Source organism: Elephantulus edwardii, unplaced genomic scaffold, assembly GCF_000299155.1.
Source record: "Elephantulus edwardii isolate Elephantulus edwardi_28Jun2011 unplaced genomic scaffold, EleEdw1.0 scaffold00117, whole genome shotgun sequence".
Classification (NCBI taxonomy): Eukaryota; Metazoa; Chordata; class Mammalia; order Macroscelidea; family Macroscelididae; genus Elephantulus; species Elephantulus edwardii.
Window position 1 is genome coordinate 4305401 of NW_006399867.1, and position 15276 is coordinate 4320676.

Here is a 15276-nt window from a genome sequence, read left to right on the forward strand (position 1 = left end):
CTTTGCCTTTACAGCACACCACCAGAGCTTCTTATAATGAAGGTCGGCCAGTCTCTCTCTCTTTCTTCTTTCTCCTCCTGCTCCTTCTTCTTCCACTCTCTTCTCTCTCTCTCTCTCTCTCACACACACACACACACACACACACACACACACACAGAAATGTCCCCAGGTGTTGAGCCGTCTAAGACAGACATAGGGTCACTGGTTGGAACAGATATCTCATATTAACTTTATTTCCTGGTCATACGCCTTATTTTGCATGTTGGCAAAGGTGAGGAAGATTTGCTCCAGTGTTATCTGACTGAATGAATAGTCTTCTAAATTGAATAGCAGTTTAGCATCCTCCAAAATTCCAAACACCTTTAAAGGGAAGAAATAGTGGAATTACCAAAGCAATGCTCTAAGATGAGCTCTTTTCCCATCCCCACTGACTTCTAGTTTTCCTCAGGTTTGTGCTTAGGGTAAAAAAGATACAGAAAGAGGAGGTGACAAAGTGGAAGAGAAAAGATGAATTAAAACAGAGAAAATGAATAAAGACAGGTTTCCATTCTCATATGCTTGATGGACATGGGATATAAATACAAGTTAAGGGCAGACGTGTCAATGAAACTTCAGGGGCCTCTGAGGTTTTGTTCTTCCCCTGATGGTAGGTTCTGGTTGCAATGTTTGGGTCCCAATGCTTCCTATCTGCTAACACATGTTAGAAAGGTGGTTGTTGTTGTTGTTATGTGCCATCAAGTCACTTGTGACTCATAGCGACCCTATGTACAACAGCCCTGAACTCTGCTCTGTCCTATGCCAATCTCACTGTCTCCGACACACCTACCCTGATTAACCCAATCATTGAAACCAATCCACCTCATAGAGGGTCTTCCCCTCCTGTGCTGTCCCTCCACCCTACCAAGCATGACGTCCTTCTCCAAGGACCTGTCCCTCCTTAAAACATGTCCAAAGTTTGTCAAATGAAGCCTCCATATTTACCTTTTCCCAGGTGATTTCCTCACTGGGAATGTAGTAGTCAACAATCCCTTGATAATCCTGGTTTATGATGTTACCTGAGAGAAGAAAAATGTGACAGATGAGACTGACACAGTATTTGGTAGCTTCTAAGCACACCAAAGTAATTCCTATCCCAATTATCTACACTAATTCAAGACAGAATTTACGTAGATCACACAAAAGAGAATCTAACCCCCCAAAATAAAAAAAAAATTAAAAAAGAAAAAAGAGAACCTAACCCAAAAGTTATTCATTCTCCTTGGTCTACATGACCTGATTATCTCTATAAATTTACCTTCATACAGTCTTACTGCCTATTGTTTATAAAAATCACAAAGGGTGGGGTTAATTAACTTTGCTGTTATTGTGCACTGTGTCATAGCTGACCCTCCAGTGGGTTTTCAGAGGCAATACATTTTATAGGAGGAGAGACTGCCCATCTTTCTCCCATAGGGCAGCGGATGGTTTTGAACGATGAGACTTTGAGTTGATAATGTAAGTCCTTACCACTAAGCCTCTGGAGCTCATAGAAAGAAAACAGCTCACAACAAACAACAAAGGCTGGCGAGGTTGCAGAGAAACTGGAACCCTTATTTACTGTTGGTGGGAGTGTAAAATGGTGCAACCACTGTGGAAGGCTGTATGGTGCTTTCTCAAAAAGTTGCAAACAGAAATACCATTTGACCCAGCAATTCCATTACTGGGAATATACTCTAAAGAAACCATAACTGTCACCCAAGCAGATATATGCACACCAATGTTCATTGCGGCTTCGTTCACAATAGCAAAGAGTTGGAAACAACCTAAGTGCCCATCAACAAATGAATGGATAGAGAAACTGTGGCATATTCACACAATGGAATACTACACTGCACTGAAAAACAAGGAACTCATGCAATATTATTCAAAATGGGTGACCCTGGAGGACATTATGCTGAGTGAATTATCTCAGTCACAAAGGACAAATATTGCATAGTGCCACTGTTGTAGAATGGGACTGATATCAGGATTGGGGTGAGACAGAACAACTGGATAAATTATGCATACTGCACTGGTCCTCAAACTGACATCATTATTCCTCAATAATTTGGAAAGGTCCCTAACTGCAGATTTTCCCATTGCAATGTGTCTCCTTACTTGTTAATTGTGGATCTAAGCAAGATCTGAAGGCAAGATCTGTTGACAGTTTCAATCTCCTCTCCATCCATCATGACACTGCCTATTGGTCTAGTGGTAAGAATAATTGTTTTCTTAATATTGAGATGCAACCCGTACTGAAGGCTGCATTCCTTGATCTTCTGCAACGTGCTTCAAATCCTCCTCATTTGTAAGGTTGTGTCATCTGTATAAATGCTCCCCCCCACCCCAACCTTGGTCTAGCAGTGAGAAGGTCAAGGTGTGTATTTCACTGGCTAAGTCTGTAGTCAGGGAAATCTCCAAATTATTAAGAAGCAATGTCCTTCTGATTCAGACCATGGTCTTTTCAGTCTCTTGCTTTACATCTGAGAACTGGACAATGACTAAGGATGACAGAAGAAGAATTGATGGCTTTGAATTGTGCTGGAGAAGAGTGCGGTCTATCCCATAGATTGCCAAAAAACCCTAAACAGCTATGTCTTGGAGAAAGTGCAGCCAGAGTGGTTGTAGAAGGCAAAGATGATAAAGCTTCAGATCACATACTTTGGGCATGTTGCTAGGAGAAGTTATTCCTTGGAGAGGGACATCATGCTTGTGAAGATGGAGGGATGGCGAAGGAGAGGAAGGCCCTCAGTCAGGTGGACGGACACAGTGACTGCAGCCATGGGCTTCAGAGACTGTGAGGACGGCACAGTGAGGATCGGACAGTGTTCTTCTGATATGTTGTTCACAGGCTCACTATCAGTAACACTCAACTAGAAGACACCTAACAACAACAACAACAACAACAACATGCAGTGTGAGTTCTCGGATATTTCTTGTCATTGCAGCGTTGGGCATCTCATCTGCATATAGTCATCCTAGGATGCGAGTTGTTTTAGCAGACCTTTTCTTGACAAGATATCCCTGGCCACACCCACTTGCTAAACTAATTGTTGGTCTACCTAGCAAGGAATTTCTGACCTAATAATATGCCAGGATAAGAGAAATTGGGGCTCTGCATTGTGGCACAGTAAGCTAGGTCTTACACAGCTACCTGAAAGATTAGCAGTTTGAATTTACCAGTTTCTCTGCAGGAGAAAGGTGGACAGTCATTTCCTGTAAAGATTAGCACCACGGAAACCTGATGCAGGACTGCGACTTCATTATTTGACTTGTGGGAAGGAGTTTGGTTTGAGGTTCATTCTTACTATTCCATGTTTCAAATGAAGCCTCAACCCTTAAGGTGGGGATCTCAGTTTATCCGTCTTGCAGTGGGTCCGAAGTTTCATCTTCCACTGGCATTTCTTCAGGGCAGTGCAATATTTGCATTTTATTATCGCTACTCTGGTGGCTAGGTGTTAAAGAGTTGCACTGTTGACTCCAAGGAACGCAGGTGGAACCCACTAATTGCTCCACCGGAGAAAGCAGAGCCATCGCCTTCTATGTGATTCACAGCCTCTCGAGAACCCAATGGAGGGTAATCCATGAGTCAATTCCAACTCATAGCAACTGGGTACAGAACAACTAGGCTACTACTAACGTTGTTGTTGTTACTGTGTACTGTGGAGTCAGAACTGGCCCATTACTTGCCTCTTGGGAGGAAGCTAGCCCATCTCCCCTCATTACAATTTACTGTCTTGAGAACCTGATGGATGACTAGGTGGCAGTCAGTATATCATTTTGCCATATTGTGGAAAGGTGAGAAGCTCTTATCTTTGTCATCCCTTACAATGGTGCATTCTACAACTAGTAAGATGTGTATGAAAGTCTAAGGTGGGAACGGGAGGGAGCAGAGAAGCTGGGGGTGAGGTGGGGAAATTATGGGGTTGCAGAGTTTTGGGGATGGAGGGAGTGAATGAAGGAATTAGGAAAGATTCAGTAAGGTTCTGAAAAGACGGGGTAATAGCAGGCATAGATCAACAGTGATTCATTTTCTAAAATATGATGTATCGGAATGATCATATGAAACACAATGTGAATGAAGGAATGTGTGAAACTCAATGTATATGAATGAAACAAAATGTATATGAATTTTGTATGCACTCTGACATAAAATAAAAACAATGGTGTATTCTCTTAAATTATTTGTGATTAGAGAAAACCTTTATCTGAAATTATTTTCTAACTCTACCAGTTAATCTTCAACTGAAGTGTATATTTAAGTGCTTTTTACTTTTTAAAAGTCACTTTTTCTTTTCTTTTTTCTTTTGATTGCTGTTGAGTTGAGCACGACTCACACAGCGACTCTATGAAAAAAAGACCTGAAGCCTTTCTCTAACTAAAGTTCATAGTTTCCAGAGGCATGCTGTTTAGGAAGTGGATGCCACTCCTGCTTCCAAATGTTTAATTAGGTACTGGATTATTCCTCTAAAACTATGTTATGTCTATACTTTCAGAACATAAGAGGCCAGGAGAAGAGTTGCTTGCTAGTATAGGAAAGGTAAGCTGTAATGCACAATCTTGTAGCAACAGATTATTAGTAAAGATGAGATATGCCACCAAGAGAGAAAAGAATAGATTGAAAAAGTACTTATTTCAGTAACTTTACTAATATGTGTTGTTGTTAAGTGCCATCGCGTCATAGATGACTCATAGCGACCCTATGAATGAAAGATCAGAACACGTGTATAACTTTCATCCTTTCTCCAGGTTCATAGGGTTTCTGGAGGCAAGCTATTTATGGAAGTGGATGCCACTCCTGCTTCCAAGCTTGTTTCAACCGGGGAGCTCCACCAAACACTGTCTGCCATGGGTAACTATTATCACATTACTATATTATTTTTGGTACTAAATTTTTTGTCATACACTAACAGGAGAAATTCTTTGAGAAGTTGTTAACATTTGTGAATATCCTATTGACTATATTTCAAGTACTGCTTCAAGTAGAACTTAAATTTTCATACTTGATTGAGAAATTACCATTAATTTTGACCATGTCATGCCTGTTTTTTTTTGAAAAAATGTCTGTCAACTTTCTGAAAGATCAAACCTTCTTCTCTAAATGAATAAGGTCTCATCCACTCACTCTCTTTGATGGAAATACTGTGCAAGAAGGTAAAAAAAATCCATCTGAAGGAGGTCAACAATGGAAACAATAAATCCAGTTTATCTTTTATGTCTTCCTTTTTGTGCATAAAAACACAGTGGGTGAAAAGGAGAGTTATCTTCCATTTATTTCTTTCAAGTATAAAATATTTTAATAGATTCAAAATTAAGTGTACTTGTTTATTACTGAGAAAAAAGATTACTTGAATAATAAGCATGGCAGATGATCCACTTTCTTTTTAATTAAGGGGTTTGTGATTAAATAAAGAAAATCTAATTTCAAATCAACATCAGTCAATGATTTAGCAGTTTTACAGAAGTATACCTAATTAACAAATAAGATGATGGCACAGGAAATTATTTCATACTGATCTAGATGCTTTAAACAAAAGATGGTCCTTTTCCAAATGAGATATTAAAAACTTCTTTAAATTAGGTTCATGATACATTTTCTCAATTATTTTCCAATATATTTCAACTGCAGGAAAAGAAATAGTCTGCTTCACAGAATGTAGTTTTATGAAGTTACACTCTTTTTCTTCAGCCTTTCCTATATACCAGATCTTACTTATGTAATGAATATAGTATTATTGCAAGGCTTCTCCCTTTGAGCCAAACTGTTAGCTAGCAACTCGTCTGCATAATAGGGCTGACCAACAAGATACCATGGCTTTCTTCAGAAGAATCTCCTGTGTATTCCTTTTTTTGTATACTACTTAAATAAAGGTCCATTGTTTGCTGTTGTTATGTGCCATCAAGTCACTTGCGACTCATAGAGACCCTATGTACAACAGCCCTAAACTGCTCTGTCCTGTGCCAATCGTACTGTCTCCAACACACCCACCCTGATTACCCCAGTCACTGAATCAATCCACTCATAGAGGGTCTTCCTCTCCTGCACTGTCCTTCCACCCTCCCAAGCATGATGTTCCTCTCCAAGGACCTGTCCCTCCTTACAACATGTCCAAAGTATGTCAGACGGAGCCCCAGAATCCTTGCCTCCAAGGAGCAGCATGGTTTAACCCTCTCCAGGATGAATCTGTTTGTTTTCCTAGCAGTCCATGGTACACTCAATACTCTTCTCCAGCACCACGGCTCAAAGGCATCAATTCTCCTTCTATCCTCCCTAGTCATTGTCCAACTCTATGACACATAACAAGTGATTGCAAAGGCCATAGCCTGTCTCAGATGCACCTTAGTCTCCAGAGTGACACCACTGCTATTTAGTACTTTGGAGAGGTCCCTAATAGCAGACTTTCTCATCGTAATATGTCTTTTAATTTCCTGGCTGCTGGTGTCAAGAGTGTTGACTGTGGAGCCAAGCAAACTGAAGCTGTGAACAATCTCAATTTCTTCACCATCCATCCTGATGCTGCCAATTGGTCCAGTGGTGAAAATCCTTGTCTTCTTTATACTGAGCCTCAATGTAAGTTTCCTTTTATTTTGCTGTATTTAAAGGGACAATTTGGGCTTGTAACAGCTCAGTGATAGTGGGGGGAAGACTGGTATATGGTCAACCTGACATTTGAGCATATTGTATCAACAAATAGTTAACAAGCAAACTATTGCTGTCACCTATTTGGGAAAAATCCGTTTTTAGTTTTTAGTGTCCTTCCTCCCCTTTGTGTTTTGAGCAGAATTTTGGACTGTGGTTAATTCAGGTTCTACAAACATTTCTATAGGAAGTGACCCATAACAACAACAGCAACAATGCTGGGTTCAGAAAGAAGCAGAAACTGGCTGTAAATTGCTGTACTATTGACCACATGCACAGAAAGTAGCTCATTGACATTAGCATGCAGAAGCAGAATGATTTTTAGATGTCACACCTCCAGACAGTAGAAAAGGAAGCTATTATTTATCTTTCATAAGCATTATCTTTGATGAATATCATCAAATGGCAGAGGATACTTGCTTAAAAAGAGGATACTTGCTTAAAAAGAAGAAAAAGCTTTCTAAATGGAAAGGATACATAACATTTAGACTCAATACATATTAACAGTTTTACCTTACTGGTTGAATCCTACAAAAGACTGCCAAGCCCTCTGCTATTTTGTGGAAGTTTCTTAGCATAGTCACGGATAAGATGTTCACAGAAAAAACGATTCCAAAAGACACTTAATTTAAAAGTTCATTAAACTCACAGGACAATGTTAACTACTGAGGACACGGTAGCAAAACAATTAGAACTCAGCAGTTTTCACACTTAAGGTTCTCCTGTGTTACCTGGGAAAGCAGTTGCGATGAATTCTTTGAACTCCTCTAGTTTACTTTTGTCCTTGTCCATGTTAACTTTGGCTTTCAGGTTGTACACGTTACCAAACTTATTCTTGAGATACTGCGGACTGCCAAGACATGCAAATCTCCCTTTCAACATGATGGCCAGCCTGGTACAGAGCTCCTCACATTCCTCCATGCTAGGGAGACAAAGGAGCTAATTAGGGCTAGAGGAGCTTTCCTTTAAGGAGAAAATTCTGCAGTTCAAGCAGAGCCGGGATTAGTGGGTAACCTTTGTGAGGGGGAAGGTGTGGCATTGTAGTAGATCCACACTGAGACCCTATTAGGGGAACTCTGGTGGCTTAGTGGTAAGGAATTGTGCTGCTAACCCCAAAAGTATGTGGTTCAAATCCACCAACTACTCTGTGGAAAAGGATGGGCAACCTCCTCCCATGCAAATGAAAACCTGCTGGAGGGGCAGGGGTTAGGTAATGGTCGGCTCCAACTCAACAGTATACAACAACAATAACGAGGTCATATTACAAAGAGGAGATTTGAAAATATGAAGAGCTGACGCCTAAGTCCCCAACAGAAATAGGCTCTGGCTTCTTGCAGAACTCATCAGCAGAATCAGGAGATTCTTTAGCAGAATCACTTTCTAAACATAGCCCCTCCTTGTAGCTCATACAATTAGCCAAGCTCATAGTCTTAGTGCCATGAATTCCGTCTTACATCCATTGCAACCACTGGTACCCTCTAAACAAGCCTCTAAAGGGGCCATACCTGTCGGAAGCTATCACAATAGCTTTGCCAGTTTTACAGATCTGTTTAATTGTGTCCCTGATGAGGTGTCGAACTGCTGGGTCCATACCAGTAGACGGCTCATCCAGGATAATAACCGAGGGCCTTCCCATTAGGGCAACAGCAGTATTTAGTCTACGTCTGTGTCCTCCACTATTGGGCCAACAAAGGAGAGAGAAAAGAGCGAGAGAAAGGAAGAAGAAAAGAGCCAGATGCCATTCATTAATAGGAAACAATTAGGTCAGTAATCCAATACTGATTTCATCAGACTGATAAACCATCAGAACTAAGCTCTGGGATGTATGTGTGGTGTGCCTTAAATCACTGCCAACAAAATGCCCCCCCTTTTTTGTAATTTACTTACGTATTATTATTTGGGACATAGTTTTTCCTTCAGAGACAATCATAAGGGGACAGAGATGAAGATGTTCTTTGTTTGAAATGCAGAGGCTTGTATCTCTGAAATGGTGAACCCATACCACTGAGCTCTGCCTTATTCCTGACATATACATGCAGTCATTGTTTCTGCGTGACACGGGTTTCAGGTTGAATTTCTAGCCATTTGTGTCCCAAAGCAGAAATACCAGAGGTAACAGAATGATTGCAATCTAATGTCTCACCTGTATGTGCAGACAAGCTTGTCAGCATGGTTTACCAGGTGCACTGAATGCAAAAAGCCTTCCACATACTCATAAATGTTGGGTTCAGGGACCCCCCACAGCCTAGCATACATGATTAGCAATTCCCGACCAGTCAAGTAGTTCAGTGTTGGGTCGGATTGTGGACAGTAGCCAATTCTTGACCTAACCTGAATGAAAAGGATAACCATGAGCAACTGATTCCAGTCAACAATTTCACTGAACATATATACCCTCTATTAACAAGACAGCGTCGAGGACTCTCCTTCATAAGGTTGCTATGAGTCGCCTGCGACTCTACGGCACTTAACAACAACAACATTAACAAGACAAAAGTCCTTGGCCTATGATACTAAGAAGGTTGCTTCTTTTGTGAGTGAGAAGTCTGTCATCTCTTCCAATCTACAGAATCTTTGCAGGTGGATTCCAGTGTAGTAAAATGGAACAATACCACTATGAATTAGGCTTTATAACATATATTCATTATGCATCACAATGTACGTAAGGTAAATTTTCTTGAGAGTGGGTGAGGAGGCTTACTGAACGTTTTTGCAAAGATGCAATCTATAGAATAAATTAAAATAATATAAATAAGATTATATAAAATAATATAGCAATTAAAATATGTAGAATTATATATACAGAAAATTATAAAGTTGATGAAAATAATATAGACTATATATTATATAGAAATAATAGTATATAAATTAAAAATAATATCACTTCCAGTAATAGCTGAGTAGCTTCTCTTGGACTGTTAACCCTCCCAAATTCAACAATTATCATCTCCCTTTCTTTCTCTCTGTGGGTAGACTTTAGCCAATGAAGGTTAAAAGAACTCAACGGATATGTAACAGAGGTGACAGAGCTTACAGTGTGACCCTAAACCCAATGTTGCTGAGGCAATTCCAAATGATAGCAATCCTCCATCGGATTTCTAAGACTCTCAGTCTTTATCGAAGGAGACTACCTAACTTTCTGTTGCTGAATGGCTGATGAATCTAAACTGCTGACCACAGAATGTGACCAGCCCAACAAGTTATGCATCATGATACCAGGGCTCCTACTATGAATCTAGTTATCTCAAATGCCTGTTAAAATCATTTTAAAATATTTGAAAACCTGTAGAATAGAATTCTAAACTTCTAGAATATATTATTAACAATATTAGGGCTACAATATAAAGTTAATTGACAATTGAAGAAATACGGGAAACATTACCTAATTTCAATAGAAAACAAACAACAAAAGTGAAAATGTTCAAACTACTGAAACGATCAGAAAATAATTTTTCATAGTTCTCTATCTTTACTTCCATTTTTTAAAAAAAGTTATACTAGTTTATTTACAAAATTAAAATACATTGTTTTTCAGACCAGATTCGTCCAATTTCATTCACCCACTCACCCAACAAATTGTACAACTCCATGATTAATTTCCCTCACCAACCTGCTCATCCTCATCCCTCTGCTTCCACCCTCTACCTGCCTTGGATCTTCATACTCATTCTACAGTAATGGTTTTGTACAATATTTGTCCTTGTGGGACTGACTTAGATCACTCAACATCATGTTCTCCAGTCCCTCCCCAGTTAGGTAGTACTTTTTAAAATCCTACATGCTGTGTAGCATTCCATTGAGTGAATGTACCATAATTTCTCAATCCATTTGATTGTGGTTGGACATCTGGGCTGTTTCCATGTTCTTGCGATGGTGAATAATGCTGCTATGAACACTGGGGTACAAGTCTCCATTTGTGCCTCAGTTCTAATTTTCTCAGGGTATATTCCAAACAGTTGGAATAGGTGGGTCATATGGAATTTCTAGGTTTAGCTTTTTGAGGAAGCACCAAACTGCCTTCCAGAGTGGTGCCGTTTTACAATCCTGCCAACAATGTATAAGAGTTCCTATCTCACCACCTCCTCTCCAACATTTTACTTACTGACCTGTTAAACTCTGCCACTGTTACTTGGAGTGAGATGGTATGTCATTGTGGTTTTGATTTGCATCTCTTCTTATTGCCAGTAATTTTGAGCATTTCTTCAGGTGTCTGTTGGCCATTCAAATATCTTCTTCTGTGAAAATTCTTTCCATGTCTTTTGCCCATTTTGTAATTGGGTTATATCAGTCTTTTTTTTTTTTTTGAGGCCCAGGAGTATCCTGTAAACTTTCATTATGAGACTCTTGTCTGAGATGGTATTACCAAATGTTTGTTCCCAGTCAGAAGGTTCTATTCACCCTGTTGGAAAAAGTTTTTGATGTGCACAGGGATTTAATCTTTAGAAGGTCCCATTCATCAATTTTATCCTCTTCAGACTGTGCATTTCTGGCTGTATTTGGCAGCCTTTTAAACCGTAGACTAAGACTTCTAAGCTTGATCCCAATTTTTCTCTTATGCACTTTATGGTCTTGGGCTTTAACCCAGGTCTCTGATCCACCTTGAGTTGATTTTGTGTATGAGGTAAAATGTGGATCTGTTTCAGCTCAGAAAATAATTTTAAAGAAATTTATAAACATGATAAAAGAATTAAGAAAGAATATTATTGCAGTGAGAAAAGGTTTACAATCTTAAAAGAGAAAAAAATATAAAACAATCAACTGGCAATTCCAGAACTGAAAGCTACAGGATAGGAAATAAAAATTCACTAGATGATCTCAGCAATGGATTGCAGATAAGGAAAAAAGATCCAGCAAACCTGTAGAATGATAAAAATCACCTAATCTAAAAAGATAAAAAGTGAAAAGAGAATCTGTATGCAATGTAAGAACTCAAGGTTTAATATCTATGAAAATGAACTCCTATTAGGAAAGCAGAACAAGAACTAAAGGACATAATTTTGCTAAAACTTTCTCTATTTGAAGCAAAATTCAAATATATAGATTTAATAAGCTTACTGAATCCCTGGAAAGAAAGCAGTGAAGAAAATCATGCTTAAAAATCGTGAAGTAAAAAAACAACAACAACAAAAAAACAAACCCATGAAGTCAACCTGCTGAGAACCAAAGAAAAAGAAAACAAAACAAAACAATTATATAAGAAGAAAAATTAGGCGAGCTCTGGTGGCCTAGTGGCAGGAAAATGCACTGCAATCCCAGAAGTGCACGGTTCAAATCCACCAGATGCTCTCCTGAAGAAGGAGGAACAGTCGCCTCCTGTACCAGTCAGATCCAATTTGACGGTACACGCATAAAAAAAAAACAAAACCAAAAAACAAAACCAAAAAAAACTCATCCAATCCATTTAAAAAAAAAAAAAAGAAGAAAAATTAAATGTTTCAGATTTATAATTAGAAATACTGAAAACAGGAACATCCATAAAGTATAGAATTTTAAATCCAGTAAAAATAAGCCTTAAACAATTGAGGCAGTTAAATTCATTTTTTATTTTTGTAAAATTTTTATTTTATACTGGTTTACTTGCAAAGTTCAGTATGTTTTTCATACTGGATGTTTCATTTCCTTTATCCACCCCTCCCTCCACCCATCAAATTGTGCAACCCTATGATGACCCCCCCTCCAGCTTTACCCCTCTGCTGTCCCCCCCCGTTGGATTCTCATACACATTTTACTAGTTATCAATTTCTATAATAATGGTCTTATATAATACTTTTCCTTATGGGACAAATATTAGATCACTTAACATAATGCTCTCCAGTCCCTCACAAGTTAGGTAGTAATATTCAAAATCATTGCTCCTACATGCTGCATAGTATGCCATCATGTGAATGCACCGTAATTTCTTAATCTATTTGATTGTAGTAGGATATCTGGGTTGTTTCCATGTTCTTGCGAAGGTGAATAATGCTGATATGAACACTGGCATACAAATTTCCATTTGTGCCTTAGTTCTAATTTTCTTGGGGTGTATTTCAAGCAGTTGGAATAGCTGGGTCTTATGGAATGTCTATGTTCTGCTTTTTGAGGAAACATCAACCTGCCTTTCAGAGTAGTTGTACCATTTTATAATCCCAACAGCAGCATATAAGAGTTCCTATCTCACAACATCCTCTCCAACATTTATGACTTGCTTTCCTGTTAAACTTTGCCACTGCTACTGGGGTGAGATGGTATCTCATTGTGGTTTTGATTTGCATCTCTCTTATTGCCAGTGATTTTGAGCATTTCTTCATGTGTCTGCTGGCCATCCTAATAACTTCCTTTGAAAAGTCTTTCAATGTTTTTTGCCCATATTTTAAAAAAAAGTTTTAATTGATATTTTAATGAAAGTTTACCTGAAAGTTGAGTTTCCATTTACACATTGAACAATTTCCTCCCTCCCCCTACACCTCTTATTCAGGACTGTTGTCATGCAAATACTACCTAATTATATATTTATTTTAGACAGTTCTTTCTCTCATCCATTTTAATGCAGTGTTCATTATTTATCCTCTCTTTTCTTAGTTTCCCCTCCAATCTCCATATCAGGCCTATTTTATAACAGGGGCATTATGCAGTATTTGACCTTTTGTGACAGAGATATTTCACACAGCATAATGTCCTCCAGGGTCACCCATTTTGTATAATATTTTATGAACTCCCTGCGTGAATATACCACAGCTTCTCTATTGATTCATTTGTTGATGGACACTTTAGTTGTTTCCATCTCTTTACTATTGTGAACAATGTAGCAATAAACATGGGTATGCATATATCTGCTTGGGTGGCAGTTCTGGTTTCTTTAGGGTATATTCCCAGTAGTGGAATTGCTGGGTCAAAAGGTATTTCTATTTCCAACTTGTGGAGAAAGCGCTATACTGCCTTCCATAGTGGTTGTACCATTTTACACTCCCACCAACAGTGAATAAGGGTTCTAATTTCTCCACAATCTTGCCAACATCTGTGGCTTGCTGCTCTGTTAAGTTTTACTATTCTTACTGGGATGAGATGATATATCTTAGTTGTTTTGATTTGAATCTCTTTTAGAGCTAGGGATTTTGAACATTTCTTCATGTGTTTGTTCGCCATCTGAAAGTCCTCTTGGGTGAAGTGTCTATTTATATCCTGTGCCCATTTTGCAATTGGGTTGTTTACCTTTATCTTGTTGAGGGGCTGGAATATTCTATAAATTCTAGATATAAAAAGACATGTCATAACCGAATACTTCTTCCCAGTCTGTGGCTTTCCTTTTTACCCTGCTGGAAAATTTTTTTGATGTGCAGAGGGAGTTTATTCTTAGAAGGTCCCATTCATCTATTTTATTCTCTCCTGGTTGTAGGTTTTTCAGGATGTTTGGGAGAGAATGTTCATGTTGTGGATTAGGGCTTCTAGAGTTCTTTGAAGCTTTTCTCTGAGGAAGTTTATCATCCTTGGTTTTACTTCTAGGTCCTTGATCTACTTTGAGTTGGTTTTAGTGTATGGTGTGAGGTGTGGGTTTTGCTTGAGTTTTCTACAAATAGTTTTCCAATTTTGCCAGCACCATGTGTTAAAGGAGGCTTTTGTTTCCCCACTTAACTGATTTTATATCCTTGTCAAAAATCAGGTGGCTATAGGTAAATGAACTAATTTCTGGGTTTTCCATTCCATTGATCTATGTGTTTGTCACTGTACCAGTACCACACTGCCTTGACCACCACAGCTGTGTAGCAGGATTTGAGATCAGGGCATTTTTGGAGGCTGCTAGTTCAACTTAGCTGAAGCCATTTTGTAAGTTCTCTGAAACCATTTGATAATTCTCAAAGAAAATGTTTGGATATGTTGCCCTGGGAGGATAGGTTTCAGTTTACTCCACCCTGGGAGGATAGGTTTCGGGAAATGCCCTGCTAAGTTTCTGTTTACCAGATAACTTTCAGATTACTAGAAATGACATGATGTTCTTCTTCTCCCCCATTGCGTGTACTTCTTCTCCCCGCATTGTGCTCCTGTATATAAGCTGTGAGTGCTTTCAAGAAAATTGAGACTTGATCGGAAATTCGACTTGTCTCCACGCTTCTGTGCCTTCTGTCCCCCCCCCATTCTCGTTCTTCCCCTCCTAGGGTCACCGTTGAAGATCCCCGCGGGCCGGGGCATAATTGGCGCCCAACATGGGGCCCAGGAACAGGGAAGGACGATGAACGCTGCCCGCTAGAAGTGACTGGCCAGTCCATCCATTGAGTCGCCGTGAGCCTGGGACCACGAGTGAAGACTCACACTGTTGCCAGCCACAGGACTATTCATCCTGTGAGACAGGCACATAGCTGCTGCCATGGGATTACCCGCCCTGTGAGACAGGCACGAGAGGAGGTAAGGGCAGTGAATTATGGGACAGGGATTAAGTGAACATGAATTGTTTGTAAAGGGTAGAAGGATTTCCTCCTTGATAGGCACGAGGTATAAGGGTAACTAAAAAAGATTTAAAGAAATTTTTCTTGTTTTTAGAAGATCTTTGCCCATGGTTTCCGCAAGAAGGAACTATTGATTCTAAGCAATGGCATAGGGTAGGGGACTGTTTAAATGACTATTACCGTTGTTTTGGCCCTGAC

At 39.3% G+C, this 15276-nt stretch overlaps 1 protein-coding gene across 1 annotated transcript in view; it reads right to left on the minus strand.

The window, feature by feature from the left end:
• Positions 1 to 219: 219 nt before the first annotated feature.
• LOC102858785 (ATP-binding cassette sub-family A member 3-like) overlaps positions 220 to 15276 on the minus strand; it is a 176786-nt gene continuing 161729 nt past the window's right edge. Inside the window, exons 26-30 of the mRNA XM_006892700.1 lie at positions 8802 to 8989; positions 8164 to 8334; positions 7390 to 7580; positions 982 to 1055; positions 220 to 360 (exon numbers count right to left, since the gene is read on the minus strand). Of these exons, the coding sequence (XP_006892762.1) occupies positions 220 to 360; positions 982 to 1055; positions 7390 to 7580; positions 8164 to 8334; positions 8802 to 8989 (765 nt within the window). The remainder of the gene's footprint in view (positions 361 to 981; positions 1056 to 7389; positions 7581 to 8163; positions 8335 to 8801; positions 8990 to 15276) is intronic.